General features: G+C 44.4%; 1 protein-coding gene across 1 annotated transcript in view; it reads right to left on the reverse strand.

The window, feature by feature from the left end:
* The window catches only part of LOC147612199 (uncharacterized), a 55,450-nt gene extending 39,151 nt beyond the window's left edge, over positions 1-16,299 (reverse strand). Inside the window, exons 1-2 of the mRNA XM_086784090.1 lie at positions 15,563-16,299; positions 15,026-15,224 (exon numbers count right to left, since the gene is read on the reverse strand). Coding sequence (XP_086640216.1) covers positions 15,026-15,224; positions 15,563-16,260 — 897 coding nt within the window. The 5' untranslated portion in view covers positions 16,261-16,299. The remainder of the gene's footprint in view (positions 1-15,025; positions 15,225-15,562) is intronic.
* Between the last annotated feature and the right edge of the window lie 7,413 nt (positions 16,300-23,712).

Consider the following 23,712-nt stretch of genomic DNA (forward strand, 5'->3'; position numbering starts at 1 on the left):
ATGAGTGCCATGATGTACCTCCTTTGAAAAATAAATCCACCAAAACAGCCCAAGGGCTGCTCTTTGCACTTGTAGGGAGGGACGGTGGGTGGGAAAGAAAGAGAGTAGAGAGGAGAAAAAAATGCAGCTTTGCCCCTCCAGAGAAGAAAAAGCAAGTTCGAAAGTTGAAACACTGTGGACAGCCACCAAGATTGCGTGAAAACATAGAAAATCAGCCTCCAATCAGCGATTCCTGGTCTAGACGTCTATGGGCTCTGGTACCATGTCAAAGGGCAATGAAAAGATGTAGACAAATGACAAAAACGCTGAAGCTCCAAGAGAGAGATGAAAGAAAACAACAAAACGCTCATGCACTAATCCTCAAGAAAAGAGTGGGGCACCAGCCCGTAGGCAAGGAGTGGACTCCGTAGGCAGAGGGCTAAAGGTGCTCACCAAAGTGATCAACAAGAATGATCAAGGAATGATGGAAAGTGAGAAAGAGGGCAGCACATATTTATACTCCAATATGAGCTGGCCGACTGCTCCCTAGTCCCTCACACCACCTGAAAATAGGTGAAAAACGTTAGCACATTCATCCCCAGTTTCTACTCATTTATGGTGCCCATTTGGTCCCTTTTGCATAGCCCTTGCTTGTGGGCTGGCCACCCTTTTTTTAAATATTTTTTTGGGATTTTTCCCAGCCTTTCTGGCATTTTCCAGTCGGCCAGTCCAGTAGCTCCAGTCGGCCTGTTTTGCAGCTCTAGTTGGCCAGCTCACCTCAACTATAAATAGGAGGTGCTGGCCTCTCATTGTTCATTCAGTCTTGTACATATTTGCTCCCTCACTTATGAGACTTGTAGTGTCTCTTGCTTGGGACTGTTTTGCTTCAGTATATTCAACATAGTTTGCTCCATATCTCTCTCTTGCACTCTCTGTTCAGCACATTCTAGTGCCCCTTTGTGTTGGGTAGGAGGGAAGCTAGCCTGCACACACACACACACACACACACACACAACCTCAAGCACAGAGAAACGTGAGAGTGCTGGAAAAGATGTACTCAATAATGATATGAAATGAAAGTACAAGTGAGTACTAAAACGCCTAGGGCAAAGTGCCCAACACACATAAGTGTGTTCACACGGGAAAAAACCTGTGTCCAGTCACAGGGAAAAAGTGCCCGTGAGTAAGCTGGGTTCACACCTGAACTAGCCGGGAGTGGACATGACCAACAAACCCCCCTCAAGTGAATGGTGTGAACGGGTAGCAGCAGGGTGATAAAGCTGTGAATGCTGCCCTGCACTATGCTCCACAGTAAGAGTGAACTGCAGAGCCAATGGGAAAAGCAAGTACTATATGACGGGGAAAAGGAGAATCCCCAATGTCATAGTGCTAATGCTAGAGCACAGCAGTACATAAACGCATCACCTGAAATGCATGGCAAAGATTATGTGGACATCAACTGCATCAAATCAAGAGGCATCGCATAATACCTCCCTGAAGGCAAGCATCCAAATGCCAAGCTGAATTGCATGTAATCCACATCAATGCTCTGTAACTGCACCAGTGGATAAGCATAAGAAGAGGTAGCGGATATACGCATGTGTAAAGGCAACAAGATCCAGAAGTCATGCCTGTGAGACATGCAATGTAAGCTACAGAAGTGATACTCATCAATGGAGGATCCGATGAGGAAAAAATCAGCAATGGTAGGGCTGATAAGAGTAAAAATTCAGCAATGGGAAAAGCTGAAAATGGAGAGAGAAAGTGGGGGCTCGAGGCGGGTATCAGCCAATGCTATGAGAGGATAGGTAAACTCTCAGCGATGCCATGATCAGTGGCATGTATGGCAAATGTAAAGATGCATAATTCCACAATGAATAAGATACATGTGACATGTCAAAACCATGAGAGCAAGCCGACACTGGCCAAGTGTGTAAAAGGCACTCCCAGTAAACATCACATGTGAGAAAGTGACAATGTCAACACTGTAGAAACAATCCCGCTGCAAGGGAAAACAGCATAAAAGGCATCTCCAATAGACATCACATAAGAGAAAGCGTCTAGCATAGACCAGCATAAGGGTCAACAAGCATAAGTGACCATGAGGCATCACCAACTGCATGTGAGCAAGTAGAATCCCCCCCTGAAATGCATCTGCCAGACAATGCATACCATGGAGTACAAACTATAAAGCATAGTCATCAAAAGCAATGGCATCAGAAGACATCTCTGCAGGCAATGAAGATGTAAGTGTCAAGGCTGACACATGCGTAGCCAAATTGGCCTGATCTGCACCTGTGGAAGAAGATGCCAGCTGCTTCTTTTTTTCACTCTCAATACGCTTCCTGCATTCCTCTATGGTGTGCCCTGTTTTCCTGCAACAGTTACATCGCTTTTTCTTTTCAGGCTTGTCCTCTGTCTTGGGAGGATTCGATGGACTAGGTTTAGGCCCAGATCTTTTCCCACGAAAAGGAGCAGCCATTGCTAACTCAACAGACATCATGTTGTTCCTGTTGGAACGAGATTGCTCTTCACTGAGCAAGAGAGTCACAAGGTTGTCAAAAGTGACCGCATTAGGTGCATTGCCAGCCAACAACCGCAAAGTGGTGCCAAATGTCTGATAAGAGTCAGGCAAGTTGCGCAAAACTGTCTAAACAAGGTAGCTATCTGTCAAAACCTCATCAATGTTAATGAGCTGCTGATCGATAGAGTCACCTTCAAGCATGCGGTCAGTCTCAAGCTTGCCCCGAAGGTAAGCTACACAAGCCTCATTGCGACCTGAACAAGGTGGTACCAAACGTTATGTACTGTACGGATCCGTACGTACTATACGTTGTTTGGTACGAGAGAAAAAAATTAAGGTACGTAAAAATACGTACCATTAGTAAAAATACACATACGGAGGGTTGAGGTCGTACGGCCTCCAGAGTCCAGACGCAAGACGCAGACACGCCGCACAAAAGGCACAAAGTTTAGAACAAAACACAACAAAACGGCGAAACGTTAATCACAGGCGAACCCCCCCTCCCAAAAAAAAAAACAACAACAACGTACGGATCCCCGTACGTGCGGATGTACGGTACGGATTGGATCCGTACGTACGTTTTGATCCTACCTTGGACCTGAATACAATGACGCCAAGGTATCCCAAGCACCCTTTGCAGTGGTGCAAGATCAAATGTGCGGAATGATATGCCTGCGGCACGAGAGAGCAATCAATGCATGGGCCTGAGCATCTCTAGCATCCCAAGTACGCTGCTGCTGAGTAGGAGGAAGTCGAGGAGGTGGACCTACAGGAGGATGAGCGGGAATCACTTCACCTTCCGCTGGAGCAGGTACAAGAGGACGCTCCTCAGTGCCATCCACATACAACCATACATTTTTGGCAACAGAAACATGACGCATCATATAAGCCCACATAGGGTAGTTGTCCCCATTGAGCTTGTCCTCTTGAGATAGCATTCCAAAGAGGTCATTATTACTGTTGGCCATGATAGGACAGCAAATCTGTCACAAGTCACCAAGAGTATGCAATGTCCAGCAAAACCGTAAAAATTCGGGAGATAAATAGCAGGATAACCACTGGACTGAAAGAGAACTCCTTCACCACGAGAAATACATATGCATGTCCCAAATCTGCAAGTGTACTGCACGATGATGCAAATCTGTCAAAGTATCCACAATGGCATACATATATTGCAGCAAACCACAAATGTATACATGTGCCGTGAAAAACACAATCAGCTGACACCTATAAGAGCTGCAAGTGCTCAAATCCTGGCAGATCAAATGTAAATTGGTCGAATGCTCCAAAAATGGGCTCAATGTAGAAAAGCCCTAATTTTTAGGCAACCAATTAGACCACATCTGAACCGGATCTGCACCTGTAAATCTGCTAATGCGTTTGTCACCTGTGCCAAGTGCTGCAATGCCCAAAAATTAGGGGAAATGCCCCAATACCAACCAAATGTGCCTGCAATACCCAAAAAATTGGGGGAAACGCTCCAATGCCAACCAAATGTGCCTGTAATACCCAAAAATTTGGGGGAAATACTCCAATGCCAACCAAAAGTGCCTGCAAAACCCAAAATTACCTACAAATAGTGCCAATTTCTGCAAAATCGAGACAAGTGCATATCTGACAGGCGTCGTACGGGGGCGGTACAGGGCGCAAGTATAGGGCGGCAAAGTGCAGGCGGTTGCAGATATGGGCTGGATCAGCACCGTGAAGGCGGCGCCAGGCAGACCGCGGCAGCAACGGCGGGCAGGCGTCGGATGCGACGGCGGTGCAGGGGCGACGGGTGACGACGGCGCACACAGGTCTAAGCGACGGCGGCAACGCACACACGGCGGCGCACGCAGAGCGGTGGCGACGACAGAAGAGCCGTACAGTACGGCGTACGGACAACGTAGCGGGAGCGTGCAAAGGCAGCTGAGGGCAGCGGCAGGGCGGCTGCAGGCAAAACCCTAACCCTAACCCTAATGCAGCAAAACCCTAATTCCAGATGTGTGCAATAGGCTCAAGCTCTGACGGGCAACAGGGGGCAAACCCTAATGCTAACCCTAGCCAAGCTCTGATACCAATGTTGGGTAGGAGGGAAGCTAGCCTGCACACACACACACACACAACCTCAAGCACAGAGAAACCCTAATGCTAACCCTAGCCAAGCTCTGATACCAATGTTGGGTAGGAGGGAAGCTTGCATGCACACACACACACACACACACAACCTCAAGCACAGAGAAACGTGAGTGCTGGAAAAGATGTACTCAATAATGATATGAAATGAAAGTACAAGTGAGTACTAAAAGGCCTAGGGCAAAGTGCCCAACACACATAAGTGTGTTCACACGAGGAAAAAACCTGTGTCCAGTCACAGGAAAAAGTGCCCGTGAGAAAGCTAGTTTCACACCTGAACTAGCCGGGAGTGGACATGACCAACATTTGCTTCCGCTCTATGCACTCATTCATGGAATCATTGCTCCCGCTTTAGCAACCTCCTTGCTGCCCCAGATACAGCCCTGTTTTCAGCACCTTCTCCTCTGCATTTTCTCACAGATCTGCAGCCCTCTACTGCTGCGTTCTCTGGACTGAACCTGCTGGTCGCTTCGCCTTCAGATTGGCTTCATCAACTCAGCCATCAGGTACTTGTTGACCAGCGTTTTCTTTTCCACGTGGAGTTTGGGACATAGGCGGCCTGTTTTCTTGAGGACAACAGCCTTCTGTGCTACATTTTCCTCTCCAGTGGGCTTGCTCGTTTGCAGAGGGGGTCTTTGGTGTTGCAGGCTTTGGTGGCACTCTCGGTACCTGTGGAGGACACTTCTACTTCAGAGTTTGTGCGTTTTTTCTTGAGATTGAGCCCAAGCTTTTGTGATGGCTGCACCCACTTCTCTTCATATGTTCATTGAGTCTGCAAAGTTGGATGGTTCCAACTACACCCTATGGAAGGTGAAGGTGAAATCGGCCTTGCGTGGCGTGGATCTTTGGGATTGGCTTGTTACACCAAGAACGGGTTCTTGCGGTCCCTTTTGCATGGCCCTTGCTTGTGGGCTGGCCACCCCTTTTTTATGTATTTTGTGCGATTTTTCCCAACCTTTCTTGCATTTTCCAGTCAGCCTGTTTTGCAGCTCCAATCGGCCAGCTCACCTCAACTATAAATAAGAGGTGCTTGCCTCTCATTGTTCATTCAGTCCTGTACATATTTGCTCCCTCACTTATGAGACTTGTAGTGTCTGTTGCTTGGGACTGTTTTGCTTCAGTATCTTCAGCATAGTTTGCTCCATATCTCTCTCTCTTGCACTCTCTGTTCAGCACATTCTAGTGCCCCTTTGCTTCCGCTCTGTGCACTCTTTCAAAAAACTCCATGAAAGGGTGGGAAACCCACATCAAAGGCCCATAAAATAGGGGAAAGTTATTGGAAAACATGGGGAATGCCTAAGCATAGAAATGTCCCCAGTAAACACCAGAAAAGCCACCAACACGAGATGATATATGCTGACAGGATGGAGTAGGCCTGCCCACTAAGCAATCCTCTCGGACACGAATATGGCTCCTCTGTATTGCTGGTATGAGCTAATATGTATATATATACCTAGAAGTTGATGGTATGAGCTGATGTTGATGCGGCGGTGTCCGCGTGGGTGGCTGATGTGGATGCTCGTGCCATGAAGAAATCAGTGCTAGATCTCTAGGTAGCATCTTGTATGGGCTGGCCTTGTCTTTCAACATGTTCTCAATACTCTCTCCCTGTGTCGTCTGAGCTCTATAAGGTACATCCCAAGACATCTCTCATCCTCATATTGCATCACTCGTGCCACTAGCCCGAACCCCTCCCAGATAAGGTAGTGAAATCTTCCTCGTATCTCATAATACATTGGGCATCTAATGATATAGTGGGCCTCATTCTCTACCTCCCCTATGGTGCATACTCCTATTAGGGTTTGCTACAGGTACAGCTATGGAGGGTGGTACTGAGAGAAGCGACCAGGAGAGAGAGAGAGAGAGAGAGAGAGATAGATAGATAGATAGATAGAGAGAGAGAGAGAGAGAGAGAGAGAGAGAGAGAGAGAGAGAGAGAGAATATAACAATGCCCCAGAGAGTTGATATTGAGTGACTCAATGTTGATTGATTACATGTATTTTGAAGTACACCAAGTACATGCTTTTATAGGTTGCAAACCTTATCTTTTAACTCGCAATCACACAAAATACTCTAGGTGAATGACCCATGGCATGGCAATTGACATCACTGCTTTTACTACACACATAATATCTTATCCACCTAAGGGTGGGTTCACACACATAGGCGAGTGTTCACACCCTTTTAGGGGCCGTTCACACACACATACGGGTACATAAACAGAGGTACACACACACGTACACGAGACTCCAAAATACCCAACAAACCCCCCTTCAGAGTGAGGGTGGAGTTATGAGGAATAGCCTTCATAATTATAGTGATTTGGTCTCACTAGCACCACGTGATGCAAAAGATCACAATGGCCATACTTGGCAAGATACGACAGATCGTAGCCAAGCCTGCAAAATGAAGCTTGACCACACATAAGATTCTTCAGCCTACCCTACCCCCCCCCCCCCCGCGCGCGCGCGCGGGGCGTGACTCAAAACAGAGTTAACGAGGAAACTACAGAGCCTTTTATTAACAGAAGGCGATACAAACATTTAGGCAGGAAAAACACACACACAAGATTATTTTCTAGATTTCAAGGGACATCTCCAACAGAGAACCCTGACTGTAACAAAAAAATGAAGTCGGCTCAAAAGCCTAGTTGATATCAAGGTCACCGCGATAGCTAAAATGAAGCGTTGCTGAAACGATTTATTTTGGAACGAAACGTTTCAACACCGGGCAAGTGGACAATGAAACGATAGACCAAAATGATAATATACATAAAATCTGAAGGCTGGGGGCCAAAATCTGAAATTTCACATTTGGGCCTTCAATTGGAGAGGAAAAGTGCAATTTTGCATTGGGAACTTACTCTTGATAGTCAGCTTATTGAGTGCACAACTCTTTAAATCGAGTTTCGAGAACACCTTGGCCCCATTTATCCTCTCAATAATATAATCTATTCGAGGCATCGGGAACTTACTCTTGATAGTCAGCTTATTGAGTGTACGATAATCGACACACAATCGAGAAGAAACATCCCTCTTCCTGACGAACAGGATCAATGCTGCAAATGGCGACACACTGGGACATATGAAGCCAAATTGCAACAGTTATTGGAGTTGGCGGTCCAACTCTGATTCCATTGCCTTGGACAAGCGGTATGGAAACTTACTCCGGGAATGAGAAGGTCTTATCTTGCGGTCCTCCAGTCTAGACAGGAGAAGCTGGGGAGGGAGATTGTCCCAAAGAAAAATCTTCTGGAACTTGTCACGGAGAGCCTAGTACTTCTCTGAAGCACTGACCACCACGGTCTAGGCAGTCTGGATATATATCATCGCACACTGTGCACCTTTCCTGATTTCTCATTTAGCCTATAAATGGCTTATGAGAGGAAAGTTCGGGATTCTTGGCTCGCACTTAATGGTCACTGGGACTTTGGACACATTCCGGCTAATCTGAAAAGTGTGCGTGTCCCGATCGATATCTGGCTGGAACTTGTGAAACCACTGAATTCCCAAAATTATGTGCGCTGCTACAAGAGGGGAAACCATAAAATCTAGCACAAACTTTATGCCCTAAATGACTAATTTAGCACCTTGAGCTTCAAACTTGATGCTCGTCGTCATACCTGCGCTAAAACCCTCAACTTTCTTGTCCACCGAAGTCGGGACAAAAGAGGCTCATCGAGCAAACTGTTCCGTAAACACATCCTCCGTGCGACCGCTGTCAAACAAGACAACGACTCTATGGCCATGCTCGTCTCGGAGCTCCCAGCTAACGATTGCACTAACTGAAGCATTGGGATCAAAAGTAGGACCAATTGTTGGGGTCTATGTGGGAGCTGGGCTCACCACGAAAACCGTCAGGATTGGGGTGGTTGTCCGTGGCATGGTAGTCTTCTTTGGACAATCCCTAGAAGTGTGACAAAAGAAACACCTACCCTCCTTGTACTCAACTGTCTCCTCAACACTCAATTTCCTATCGATCTTGCTTGCCTGAGCTTTTTGGTCGAGTTCTTGGAGCCAGAGACTCCCGTGCTCTGTCATGGGGAAGACCCCGTCTCGTTCTGGCCTTTTCCCCTCGATGCAGTTGCCTTGGGAGTGGCAGGCTCGGAAGTCTTGGGCTTTCCGCCATTGTGCTTCATTTCAGCACTCTGCGCAAGTGAGAGTGCATCTTCGTAGGTGGCTGGCCTAAACATACACACCTCCCACTGGATTTGCGTGTCCATGCCATAACGAAACTGCCCTTTCTTGTCCTCGTCAAATAAGCCTAATTGCAAACATAAGTTCAAAATTTTATTGGCAAACTGAAGGACTCGTTGCACGTTTTGACGCATCCCCCTAAACTCATCTTCGAGTCGCTCAAGGTAATGGGTTAGTAGAAACCGCCACTTAAGATCGAAGACAAACTCGTCCCAAGCATAAGCCGTTGTACCTAATCTGGTGTGGACATGAGGCCACTGGGTCCACCAAGGAATGGCCTCACCTTCCAAGAACCAACTAAGATCTCACTTTGTCAGTATCATTTTTTCTAATTGCAACAAAATAAGCTTCAAACTAATGCAACCAGGAATGAAGAGTTGTGGGGTCAAGTTTACCATTGTACTTATTGAAGTTCATTTTCTTGGGTAAATGACTCGAGGAAGCCGCTGGTATCATTCTTGCGTCCAAAGCCGCAAGGTATCTTTCGTGTTCCGCGCGTCGCTTGGTGTCTTCTTGTGCAACAGCACGGGATATTGCCGCACAATCTTCCATCATTCGAATCTCCATTGCTCGCATCTGCAACTCGAGCGTCGAACTCAACTGCGGTCCTAACCCTTCAAAAGGGTCATTCGGTAGAGGATCTTCTGGCAGGATCTAGAAACGGAAGGAGAGGGAGGAGGAGACGGAGAACAAGGGACTGGAAAACGGGTGCGCTATTCCAGCACCAAGATCTACGCCTTTTGCTCTTCCAATTTGGTACTCTGTTCTGCAATTGCTCACATCATTTGCTGGAACATATCATGCGCACTCAAGTTTGCCGCCCTTGAAGGACTACCTGGAGAAGTGCATCTTTCTCCACCTTTTGATTCTTTGATTCCTGCCCTCCTGTACATGGAGGCGAGTCTGTATCTTCTGGTTGTATTTAGCCCTTCAAGGCTAGTGTTACATGCGGAAGCTCTAGGAGTCTTCTTTCAGCCCTAAACACCATCTAGGAACATGCTAATGCAAAACGCATGCACAAGAGAGAGAAAAGACAAAGAGAGATAGCTGAGTATTCAGTATATCATAACGTACAAAAAGGTACAAGTATTCTTACAAGACTACCTTCAATGAAAAGGTATTAAACCTAAACTAAGCCTAGTTCTATGACCTAGTCCCAAGCAAGGACTGAATACTAAAAACGATGAGCCAAACTGCCTTATTTAGGCTAGACATGACATAATAAACCGACTGACTACTGGTCGACCAGCTTCCTAGACAAATCGAATGGATATAAACCTGTATATAATGGCCGACAGCCCGCCATGGCCACCATCAGTCAGACCCCATGCCGCAGTAGCAAATCATGCTCCAAAATCTATTTTCTGCTCTGTCTTTGTCTTGTTGCCTCTTCAAGATTAGCCTGGGATTAGCCAATGCATGTCTTGCACATAACATCTGGTTTTTTGTTGACTGATAGAAGGATCTTTTTCCCGGGAAAAAAAATATGGGATGTGGGCCTTGGGATGTGTGCCACTTATGGTATAGGTTGATCCATGTATTGCAGCCTCGCATGTCTGTGACGGGGGTGGGATTTTCTTCTCATCCAAAATGTGCGAAGCCTCCGAATTGTCTTCACTCAAGAAAAGTTGATACAATACAATTCCTCTTTCTGTCTGGCAAGGAAGCCCTCTTCTTGCACCAAGTGAGTCAGTGAAAGCTACGCTGCATCTCACCTATTGTGATCTGTCCAAGTTCTCTCTGACGTAAGAGACGCAATTTGGTGGTCCGGCACTTATCATCATACCACCCATTCTGGGGTTGGGAACTCACTCGTAGGCTGGCCATAGAGTGTGTGGTGTGGGGAAAGTTGGCATGGATGGAGTCATAGATAATAGAGGAGAGTTGAGTTGTGATGTTAGAGAGGTAGTGATAGATCTAGGGTGGGGATTCCATGGAATAAGTGGTCCACATATACATGATCAAATTCATGGCGAAAGAGGATGCAAATGTAGGGGCTGACGGGAGGTTTAGGGGTGCAAGTCAAAACAAGGCAAGAGACTAAATGAGAGATATGCTGTCACAAAATTCCTTCCAACTTCTATTTTTCTACTGTTCATGTGTGGCATGTGGAGCCTGACATGACATACATGTATGGCTGGTGTAGCCTGACATGGTGTGTCTGTGTGGCATATGGAGCCTATGTATGGCTGGTGTAGCCTAACATGATAGTACATGTGTGGCTTGTGGGGTCTAACATGGTGTACATGTATGGCCATGGAGCCTAACATGATGAAAGTCCCTGGGACTAGCTATCTTGGAGATCTTGTGTTCTGGGAAGGTTCCGGAAGGATCATGGGCCCTGGACATTTTATCGGATACAACTGAGCAGATGGGTGTTTCTTCCAATATAATTGCACTCGTGTGTGTGCATGATTTTGATTTTATCTTTGGATGACTTGTCTTGTTTGCCTGGACAATGCCTGAGATTTCTGCCTATGTTGTCCATGGGACCGGGGACGCCTGGGCACCCTGTGGACGTGTACGTGCACACCTGTTTGGGATTGACAGGTGGTCTACATGTGTTTTGCAGGTGGTAAGTATTCCCAAAAACTCAATTTACAGCTTTATGAGTTCACATGTTAATAATTATGGGTGTAGGTTCACACTCACTTATAAGTGACCGGACAACTTATAAGTGAGTACACACTCACTTATAAGTGACCGGACAACTTATAAGTGAGTACACAGACTTATTTAATACACGAGGCGGCCAAAGACCGGGCACTAGACATTATTTGGACCTCCTTCACGTAGGCGCCCCTTTCTAGACTAGAAAAGCACACGTGGGGGCTATTTTCAATGGGACAGACTCTATTATTGACAAAAACTCCAGATTGGAGGGGGGCACGTGCTTTTCAGGGTGCATGAGGGCTGGTCGGCTGGTTTTCAGCCTGTTGGCAAGTTTCTACAGCTATCCATCGTGAGTGAAGTTCACCAGATGCATGGGAGAAGCTGGCCGACTCCTTCTGCATGTTCTCCACTGCTGGCCGGCTGATTTACAGCTTGAATAGAGGAAGGACAGAGGTTAAAAACAGGGAGGAAGAGCTGGTCATGGACTTCTAGACAGTTTTCCTTCCGACCGGAGGTTTGCAAGCTTGTGCACAACTGCTGGTCGCTTTCTTCTATGGCTACTGAGGGCTGGTCGACTACTGAAAACAACCTTTGAGGGCTGGTCGACTTGCTCTATGAGCCAGACAGGAGGAAGATGATGATGTTGAGTTGTCACGGGCTGATGTGGGAGTGCTATGGGATGTCCATAGTTGTCCTGCATGTGCTTGATACCGGGAATGCTCACTTGTGCTGAGAATTGTCAGCAAATTCAGATTATGTGATGTTTTCTTGTTTTCATATTGTATTGGAAGAAACAGGTGCAGCCAGTGTGGTGAACCCTAGGCACCCGCAAAGTTGTATTGGAAGCAAACTCCTTTATGGTAATCTAACCATAAGGGGGGGGGGGGTGTCAACCCATCTACTGGCCCCTAGTGTGGTGTACTGTGCTGATTTGTCATCTTGTTTTATCTAGCATGCTTATGTGTTTTTTCAGATTTCATGATTGATTAGATTTTCCATGTTCAGTTGCCCCTTCCATTTACATATGCATAGTCAATGAGAATGGGTGGGGGTGGGATGGTGAAATTCACGATCTATGGTATGAGAGCAAGAGACCCCATGGGAGCCCTGCGCTCAGCACTTGACCTAATAAGGTACAAGACATCTGTGCACACCTCAACTGCAAGTAAAATACAAAAATGTGCAGGGTTCACGAGTGGATACCCAAGGCTACCCAGATAGCAAATGACCTATGTCTCTCAACTAGGGCTCACATTGGAACACAATGCACATCACTGAACCAAAGTGTAACGTGCAAAAGCTCTGGGAATCTTCTTTCAGCCCTAAGCACTACATAGGAACACCTCATGCAAGAACAATCAGCATAGACGCAGAAGAGAGAGAGAGAGAGAGAGAGAGAGAGATGGTTGTATTTTCAATATATTTATAGAGTACAGAAAGGTGCAATGACTATGGCCTCCTTCCCAAAAGGCAAACAAAACCCTAGTCTAAGACCTACTCCCTAGGGGAGTGAGATGACTACAATGATCTCTAACATGGCTTTTTGTAGGCCCTTTGGCTGCCATTCCAACTTGCTCACTGCTATCGGCCAGCTCAAAATGGTACAGTAAATCAAATACGCTGCGACAAGAAGTACACACCCTCCTACACATGGCCGACAGGATCTTGATCATATCCAGCTTCTGTTATAATTATATGTGCCTAGCTTGTGCCTTAATCTAATCTTTGTCTAGTGCAAATCAGGAATTCAGCCTGGGATTAGCATGTCCATGTGCATGCGCATGACATCGATAAACTTGATATACCTAGATGAATCCAAGAACATGCCCAAATTCACCTAATATGAAAGTGCAATTTATAACCTCATGGTAGCAAGCAGAACCGGGGAATAAGGGCTCTAAAGAATAGGGCTCCGAAGAGCCTGGAGTCATCCACAAGAAATTACACCATCAACTCCATCTGTTCCACTTTGTCCCCTTGCCTCCTTACCCATTCCCTAAACACAAACATGAATCCTTCTTGAAAACTAATCCCAGCACCCTTGGCTCCACCCCTTAGATGAACTTCATCCCTTGGAGTCCTCCATAAAAGCTTTTGGGGTAGCCCCAACTGGCTACCAACACTCATGAAACTCTCCCTTGGGTTTGCCTGACACCAACCAGCTTCTGGGGGTCTTGAAGCTTGACAAATGCTGTGTTTTTTATCCTTACACATGTACACTTCTTTTGGGACACCAACAGCACTTAGCATAGCTAAGCCTGATGCTCTATACCAATGTAATGTGTGGAAGCTATGGGAGTCTTCTTTCAGCCCTAAGCACTGCAAAGGAACACCTGATACAACAATCAACATAGATAGAGAATAGAGAGAGAGAGAGAGAGAGAGATGGCTGTATTTTCAGTATATTCATAGAGTACAGAAAAGGTACAATGACTGTAAACAAAACCCTAGTCTAAGACCTACTCCCTAAGGGGGTGAGATGCCTACAACAATCTCTAACATGGCCTTTTATAGGCCCTTTAGCTGCCAGTCCAACTGGCCGATTAAGGAGTCAGCCAGCTCCAAATGGTCCAATTAATCAAATATGCTGCCGACAGAAAGTACATACCCTCCTACACGTGGCCGACAAGATCTTGAGCATATCGGACTTCTGCTGTAATTATCTATGCCTAGCCTGCGCCTTAATCTAATCTTTATCTACTGCAAATCAGGGATTTAGCCTGAGATTTAGCATTTCTATGTGCATGCACATGACACAAAGCTAGCACATAATGGTGACTAATGTGCCACATGGCACCCAAGTCAATGGCAGGGTGCATGTGACACTTAGAGAATGGCAGAAAATTAGCTAACTTTGCGCATTCTTGTGCCAAGTTGCACACAACGACTTCATGGCGATTGTACACACAACCATAACATCAATCTTTGGTCCAACCTTGGACCCAAAAGTAGGCCACAATATACAATGGACTTGATGTGTACCATTTTCTTCCTCTTCTCTTCCTAACTGCTTTTGCAGTTTAGAGTGCACCCATGCTTATGCTCCATTTGTTGTGAGTGATAGTGTAATATTCAGTAAATTAGGGCTACATCTCTTGTCTCTCTCTCTTCTGTTAGATCATTTGGATCATGTCTTTAAGTACTCATACGACATATAAGGGAGCTCTATACATGTCACACACAAGCCTGCAAAGACTAAACTAAAGACCAAGATTTCCACTCATCTAGAAAACCAATAAGATTACACCAGCAGCTCAAGTTGTACATTTGAAGATGTGACTTGCTTCCAAAAATTTATCTACTACAATGAGCTGTCTTGCTATCTTGTGGATACCTGTAGAAAGCACCAGATATGAGGAACTCAGACAGGCTGAAAGTTATGTGACAAGACTAAAGTCATGGCATCTAAAATTGAAACAAAAAATACTTCAATAAAGTCAGTACCAAAGTAAAGCACTGGATGGAAGGAAGCATTGCACTGGATGGAAGGAAGCATTCGCGTGAAAGGCTATGCAAACTCAACAGGCCAAAGGAGGGAAAGAAACACCATGCAAACAAGATCTGACCAACCTTGAGCATCACTTTTTGTGAACTAACCTGAATGAGGTCAGCCATGTCCACTCCTAGGTTCTGATAATGCTTTGCAACAGAAACAACAAGCCGTAGATGGGATATGAGCATCTTGTTCCTTGCAATCTCACCCTCAGCCACCATAGAAAGCAGCTCTCCAGTTGATACTTGAACGGACTGCGCCCAAAGCTCATATGGTGGTTCATAGCCAAGTTTCTTCTCTAACCTGATCATCAAGGTCAGCTGTTAGTTTAACCTTAAAACTTGCAATCACAACTCGTAAAGCGAATGTGCCACAGTGCTTGTTGGGTATCAGATCTGCAAATGCTATGTGAATATGCTTTGAGAGCAAACACAGCCACTGGAAAATTCATAAGCATGTCAACAGCATCCAAGAATGGTCATCCAAGAATGGTCCAGTGCAGGTTGACGTGTTACGTTTATCATTCAATTTTTTGTACATGAGCAACTGTGCTAAATTTATGGCACAAGACTGCAGGCGAGGAATTGAATTTGATGTGAACAACCATCATCTTCGATGTGCACACTCACACACAGACTTACTTTCTTTTGGCCTTCTCGAGGCTTTGGTGAATTCTCATCTGTCTGGTGAATCCCTGCTCTTCATCCTTGGTAAACATTCCACATCCAGCAGCTGGTCTGAGGAAAGAAGAGACAAAGTCATGCAGGGGCTCAAGTTTGGCCTTGCCCCTCCTTCTCTTGCGCTCTGGCATCTCTTCAGGCACGGTAAAATCCACACCTCTCAAGTCCACCTCGCCGTTGTTAGAACCCACAGCATTTGCTCTCAACCTGGCACTTAACCTACGCTGTCTCGCAGATGGCTGACCCGACCTCACAACAGCGCCCGTGGAGTTAGAATTTTCCAGATTAGGGTTTCTTTTCTCTTCTCCCAGGTTCTGTACAGACTGCAACGCCCACTGGCTTTCCAAGAGAGAGCGCTGCAAGGCGGACGGGACTTCCTCCCTCCAGTGCAGTTCTTGGCTGAAGAAGGCGGCGTCTGTGTCCCTGCGGTGGTCCAGCAAGGACTTCGCAGCACACACGATGGAAACTCTGGAGAACCTCTTTCTCAGCTTGCAGAGAGGCGCAAAGGCTGCTGTCTGCTGGGGAGGCGCAAGGGGCGGCTGCTGTTGCACAGCATGGCCTGCAGGCAGCTCGAGGCGTGAGACTATGCAACTGTGAGAACCTAGAAGCGCAGAGCCAGCCATGGCACTCTCTTCCCCAGCTAGGTGAGAGTTCAGCATATGATGAACTGGCAGGGAGCGTGTCCCACTCCCAGGTCTCGGCAAATATCTTGATAATAGGCATTGCGAAAAATGTCTCCCCTGGGGGATTTCACACTAGGTTGTCCGGACTCTGAGGCGCCGGGGCCCTGTTCACGCCTGTAGTCCTGCCTATAGCAAGAATATCTAAGGAATGGGTTTTCGGTTCACCTATTGGAGGAAATCCTCGTTCATTTTTGTATTTTTTATTTTTTTAACTTTTTAGATTTCGTGTAGATCGGTTTTAATAAGCATTTAATGTTTTTAAGTATAGCTATTACTCAGTCAATCATCAAAGCAAAGCAGGCCGATATTTATTTTGTGTATAAAGTTGAAAATTTTAGATTTAGTGTAGATATGTTTTGATAAGCATTTACTTATTTGCGGCAAGACACCCTTTTACAAATGGGTAATTTGAGTGCACTCTCTGATCATCACTATGGAATTCATATTGAATTTACTATGGAATTCATGTGGAGATGATCTTTGACAAAGCAACATAAGTGAACCAATTTCCTTCGATGCATGAAAGGGCTCACTATTATTTGTGAAGACCCTAACAACATGGTATTAATACTATTTTTTGTGAAGACACACCCTAACATTGCATGAAAGGGCTCACTATTAGTAAGCATTATGATTTTTGAGAAAGCAATATGGGTGAACCAATTCCCTTCAATCCACTCCCATGCATGAAAGTGTTCACTATTGTTTGGAAGGCATTGAGGTGTTACAAAGGGTCAAATTAAGGCGGTGTGTTGATGGGGGAGGCCATTTGAAGACCCTTGGAAGGTGAAAGATCCTTGCCCCCTCCGCGCAACGAATTCGGGGGTGCTAGCAGCAGCGGAAGTAGCACCTCTTACGCAGGACAGAGTCTCTCACTCGGGGCCTCGTCCACCACGGATATCCGGACAAGAGACTAATCCCTTGGTTCTTCCAAAACCGAACTCGGAAAAACTTCCCTCGCCCAGAAAGCACGGGCGATTCTTCCATGATTTTTTTATTCTAACGTAGTCAAGAGCCTTAACTAACCAAACTGATCCGACCGAACGTGTAAGTCACATGGTCAAATCAAGGAAAAGACTTGCACTTGCATCATAGAGACCAACGTTTTTTTCCTCATCAAGAGGCATAGCCAATGATTCTTTTCCATAGAACAAGGACTATCCGGGATTTACTTCATCTATCGTACCATAACAGAATTGAGTCTCATTTTAGGGATCCATCAATCCAGCCTAACCCCATCCACTCCCATGGGTTAGCCAACCGCCCAACCACTGTAGTGATAGGATCCATTTAGGAATTTGGTTATGTTTTGTCTCGGGTACCAGGGAAAAGAGTTCCCAGGCCCCCTAGCCGGCGCTTCAAGCAAACTTCAAGATAGTCACACCACTTACACACCCAATATGAAATTGCCTATTTCACAGATTCAGCTGTCTTTAAAACAATCTTTTAATTAAACCATAGTATCACTGATCATAATCCTCCAAAATATCCGGTTGAATTCTAATTTCAATCATTCTTTCATCATCGGTGTACCTATGGCTGTCTCATTGGCAACCAGAACGCTCACCACCTGTTCACTCATGGGCCTTTTCAATAGTTCCTAGCTCATAGTACCCGAAAATATATTCACTTATAAAAATCCAGATGGACTCTCCGTTGAAGATCAATAAAATCAACCAACAGATCCATATAAAAGAGCCATGGACTCATCCGTCAAGGATAATCAATCAGATCCATGCCCGAGTTCAGAGAAAACAACTATAACTCCTTGTTCCATTTCTTCCTCAACGCACGTGTGGGTATCTTCGTCGTCGGTGACCCAGAGCCCAAACACCGTATGGTCAGCACCCTCTAGGCTCTTTCACACAGGTCACCTAGCGCTTCACTCATAGGCCGCTTCCTTGGTCCCTCATCCACCGTACCGGAAGCTCACCATTTAAATCAAACCGAGGCTGGTCAAGACCTCGGTCGGTTGACCTTGCTACATGAGACGTCCTCCGTTGACTCTCCGTCACCTGTTGCAACTTTATCACTTAGGTCTCCACCCATGACCTCATTATCCCCAATATTCTTGACATAAAACAGTCATTTAAAAATAGATCATAAATACAATTTCTAATGAACTCTCATCTTTCCACATTGTTCCACATCATTTCTCGTTATTCCACATTCTTCTACATCAATTCACATTGCCTAATCCACATCCAATCATACGTATTCCCATCGTCCTTCATCCATTCTCATCTAGTAACATCATATTACATCTCATCACATCTCATCCATTCACATCTATCCATATCCATATCACATCACATCACATCCATTCACATTACATCTCATCCACTCACATCTATCCCGATTCACATCACATCACATCTCATCCATTCACATCTATCCCAATTCACATCACATCACATCTCATCCATTCACATCTCATCCATTCACATCTATCCCAATTCACATCACATCACATCTCATCCATTCACATCTATCCCAATTCATATCACATCACATCACATCCATGAATTTGGCTCCCTTTTGATTTGGTTTGATCCAAGAGAGAGGAGAGATAAAAATATCATATTTTTTTGAATTAAAAACTCATCCACATGTGTGAATTAGGTGCCTACCTCAAGAGTCCCCCTATCCTTACCAAGGTGTCAAAAATGCATCATTATTCCAAAATATCTCATTTTTTTAATAGAAATAATCTCATGGTTTTTAACTAATAAACCTTGTACTCAATCAACTCTTCATCTTATGTGAGCATTTACTCATTTTTTGGTATTTTCTTTTATTCTTTGGATTTATCTCATCCCAACACTTGGATTAATCCAATTAGCCCATTGTAACCTTAATTGGATCATAATCCAAAAAATTCTGAAAATCTAGACCCTTAGGCTAAGGTCCTTTATACCCATTTTCAATTAATTCCAAATGCACATTGGAAAGTTCTTTTTGAATTTCTATTTTAGGGGAATCCATTTTAGACACTAGGAGGATTTTTATATCCAAAGATATCTTAATTTAGGATTATCTCTCTCTAGACTTTTTCTCTCTCTAGGCCAAAACAGGATAAAACAAGATCTTTCTTCTATTTCAGAGAGGGGAATAATTACAAGAACAGAAGGGGAAGTTTTTACACCTTTACGCCTCAAAAGCTGGAGGGAGGAATCTTACAGAAGGGAGTGAGTGGCCTAGCAATTGTTGAGGAGAATCAGGTCTTGACCGAAAGAACAGGGTTGGAACAGATGATCAATAATCAAAGGGATGAGTCAAAGAGTTGCACAAACCAAATAGATGAAAAGAAGTTAAATTTACCTTTATGTCTTCTTTTTGTTAAGCCCAGAGTCTTCAGACGTAAAGGTAAATAAGTTTACCTTTACATCTTCTTTTGTTGGTCCTAGAGTCTTCAGAAAATGTTGGGCCTAGAGTCTTCAAACATAAAGGTAAATAAGTTTACCTTTACGTCTTCTTTTGTTGGGCCTAGAGTCTTCAAAAATTGTTGGGCCTAGAGTCTTCATACGTAAAGGTAAATACGTTTACCTTTACGTCTTCTTTTGTTGGGCGGCCTAGAGTCTTTAGAAATTGCTGCAAGTCTGGGTAGGCTTCCCTCTAAAAGCCTTGACCATATGAGCCCTCGGAAGAAACACAACTATAAACACGTTTGTAGCCTTGGGGAGATGATTCTTCTTCTTCTTGGTTGTATGCAAGTCTAAGGAGATGATCTTGTATATCAAAGTGGATGCTTGGGAAACAATTTTTTCACATATGCAATGCCTTGGTCACACCACATTTTCACCCAAAGGATAAACTTCTTGCTTTATGCCCTATTTGGGTCACTTTCAAAGGCCTACCAAAATTTCTTAGGGAACACATTCATGGGATTGCCTCCGCTTGGGTAGGGTGTTGTGTGTGCCCAAGCAACAGGGGTTGATGAGTAGGGATTGAGTATGGGATAGAATATCAAAGTTTGTGTGAGGAGTTTGTGCATTGTGGAGGATGGAGTGCTAAACGCCAACATGGGTGGATCCAAACATGGGATAGGAAGGCTACTTCAAGTAGCCCATTCTCATCTTTTCTAAATGCATGTTACCACTGCAAGAGAATTGAGCATTATGCCAGGGAGTGTGATGAGAAACCCCCCCCCCCAAAAAAAAAAGACAAAAGAAAACAAATGGGACTAAAGGTCAAAGAGGGAGTTATGGAACTTGAGGGGGATGGCCAAAAAGCGACCACAATTGAGTGAGCAAATTTCCTTTTTTTTAATGGTTTGGATCTGTGAGCAAGCATATTTGAGTTTTGTGATTGATTACACTCTTTCATAAAGTGTCTAGAAGAGACAATGCCAATAGAAGTATTAAGAAACATTCCAAAGCTAATAGAAGCGAATTCAACAAATTAATTCACAAACCATGTACCACTTTTTGCTCATCAATGTGAAAAATGTATAGCATAACATAAAATTAAATGAAGTTGTAAAATGTAATAATATTGACAAGACCTTCACAAATAAACAATGTTTAAGATCGTAAATCTACTTAAATCATAGCAAATGTCCACAATAGCAAAACTGAGATAATGTCCATAATATTTGAAGCTATAAAGGTAAAAGGAGCTTCTTAGTCATAAATAAAGGTAAAAGGAGCTTCTTAGTCATAAATAAACAAAGGCAAGGAACCTAGATTAATCATAACAAATGTCTACAATAGTGAAACTGAGATAATGTCCATAATGTTCAAAGCTCTAGGTGTAAGAGGAGCTTCTGAAACTAAATAAACAAACACAAGAATCGAAACATGGAATGATGTTCCAAACAAGAAGGCATCAATGGTATTCTAGGTTGTTTGGCTTTGTTCTGAATCTGCAAAAGAATTATGTATGTTAGTTAGAGGAATTTATATTTCAATGCACATTAGTGGAAATAACTTTACTTAAGCTTGGAAATGCTTATGACCTTAGCAGAGTATGGGTTCTAGTAGGCGCTCGTAAATGTGCTCATCCTTCTCTAATAATATCACATTGTGATTCATATATGATGTTGCAAGACCAATTGTCCCAGTTCTAGAGAACAAATCTACAATAATATCCCCAGGCTTGCTGAACAATGAAACGATATACTTGTTGCAAAACTTCTGGCCTCTATGGCAACCCCTCTATAAGAAGAGCCCTTTCTTTTAACCAAATCTTCAGGAGGAACTCTGGTGATTCAATAAATTATCATTCAAAATAAAACTACATGACGAACATAAAGATAATGATAACTAAGTACATAAATGTTGAAAACGAACTCAAAATTAAACGAATTCTTAATAGAAACAAAGATAATTGAAACTAAATACATGCATATCATGAATGAGTCCATGCTCCACATCAAGTTTCTCTCCAAGATTCAAGTCTTTAACTTGATCACTATGAATTGAGAATACATTTTTTGAGCGTACAAATGCAGATAACATAAGGCATGTCACATGTGTTACACATTTATTAAGATAAGGTACAGCATGTCACCTGTGTTATGCATTTATTAAGATTATGAAAATAAGATATCATATGAAATTAGTTTTTATGTAGACTTCTATGCAGAAAGGTTACCTTTGTTACCATTAGTCATGTAAGGTTCCCCCCTTCTAAAATAGGAGAAACACTTAAGATAGTCCACTAAGTCTTAACTTGGAGAAAATTTCTTATAGATCGACACCTTGATCATGTAGAGATTCAAGAATACGATTCATAGGTAAGACCTAGTCCTATCCCGCAGGGGAAGCGTGATCTTCTAAAAGTCAAATCACCCATAGGGTAATTTATCATAAATTGGGCAACTACTAGACTTGATCTCTAGAGGCAACTCTTTTTTCCTCATCCATGCAAGGCACAGCCGCTGACCTAGTCTTCTAGAATAGAGTTGCCCAAGAACTTAATTATCTAGCGTAGGGCTTTCACTTAATCTATTGGAAAGCTACCCGAATAATCGGGTCCACGCGTCCGTAGGATGGTGCCATCAGGGCATTCCATCCTCCCACTTTTCACCCTACTCACGCGTCAATTTGTTTTCTAATTAATCCTGCCACACTGTTTGACATAAATAAACATGTTCCTTAATTAAAGCCCTTTTTAAGATAGCCTTTTTACACAATACAATCATGCCAAAGACAAGATATATATATAAAAAGTTTATACATGAATCAATTCCATACAAGCCAAACTGGCTCTCTTATTTTTTTCCTTTATTATGCCGATGATCTAGAATTCGGCCTTCCAGCCTCTACATGCTGGGCAAAACCCTACGGGACCATACACCTCATCATCGGCCGCCGCTGGCGAGGACTCAAGCTATCCTATCGCCCTCTCAGGCTCCATCGCTCGATCCTCCCGCCCCTCAGAGGGATGTCTGCACACTAGGGTGGGCTTATTCACTGCACTAGCCTGGGCCCTTAGAACTAGGCAGCATCATAACCTCTCGCCTCAATCGGCGAACCTTATTCTCCCTATGGTATGAGGGATACCTTGGGCCAATCCCAGGCTTTGCTAACGACCCCGCCCGGCTACACAAGCACGAAACGGAGTTAGCGTTGAAGCTAGGAAAAACTTGCACTCTTTAAAGATAACAATTTCAATGCAATTTATTAAATACAGCATCACACAATTCATAACTTCATACAATTTTATGTCATTATTTTAAAAGAAAAAGATACACATTTATTAGCACTAATATAAAAAAAATGCTTCTTTAAAATATAACCAAGCTAACCTGGCCACCATTTCCTTGAGGAGCTTGTAAAGGGAGGGTTGTAGCCGCATCGGGAGCATCTTCCCTAATGTTGCGCGCTCCTCTTGGGGAAATATTCTGATGTTTTCGAGAAGGGGCCATTCTGGATGGCGTCTTATAGGGCTCACTGCCCGCGGGGTCGAAACGCTTCAGTCGGATCTCAATTCTGAGATCGTTTGCTCACCGTATGAGCAAAAGACTATAGCGCATGAACCCTTTCTTAAGGCAAAAAACCCTTATGCAAATGATGGGGGGGGGGGGACTGTGAGATGTCCTTAAGACCAAAAACGTGGAGGAGGGCTGTGAGGGCTACTGTAAGTCTATTCACACGCCGGGGGGGGGGAGAAGAGTTAAGGACACTGCCTCCTAGCAAGAGGGGGATGGAGGAAAATTGGCTTATCTGAAAAGAGGCAAATGAGGGGGTGTGAGAGGGGCGGCTGCACCACAGCAAGTACGCTGCATAGGGACGGACGGCGGTACGCTACACAAAAATGCGTGTTGCCTGTGGAGCACCCCGGGGGTTTATATAGCTGTGGGTATGGGTACGGGCGCTCCGCAAAGCACGAAAGGACGGTGTAACATCAAAGGCTATGGATTAGTGGCCTGCATGGGTCTAGGGGAAAGGTACGGTGTCGGTTGCCAGGGAAAGGAGTGGTACG

This window comes from Cibotium barometz, chromosome 46, assembly GCF_041138505.1.
Source record: "Cibotium barometz isolate CiBa-2024 chromosome 46, ASM4113850v1, whole genome shotgun sequence".
Taxonomy (NCBI): Eukaryota; Viridiplantae; Streptophyta; class Polypodiopsida; order Cyatheales; family Cibotiaceae; genus Cibotium; species Cibotium barometz.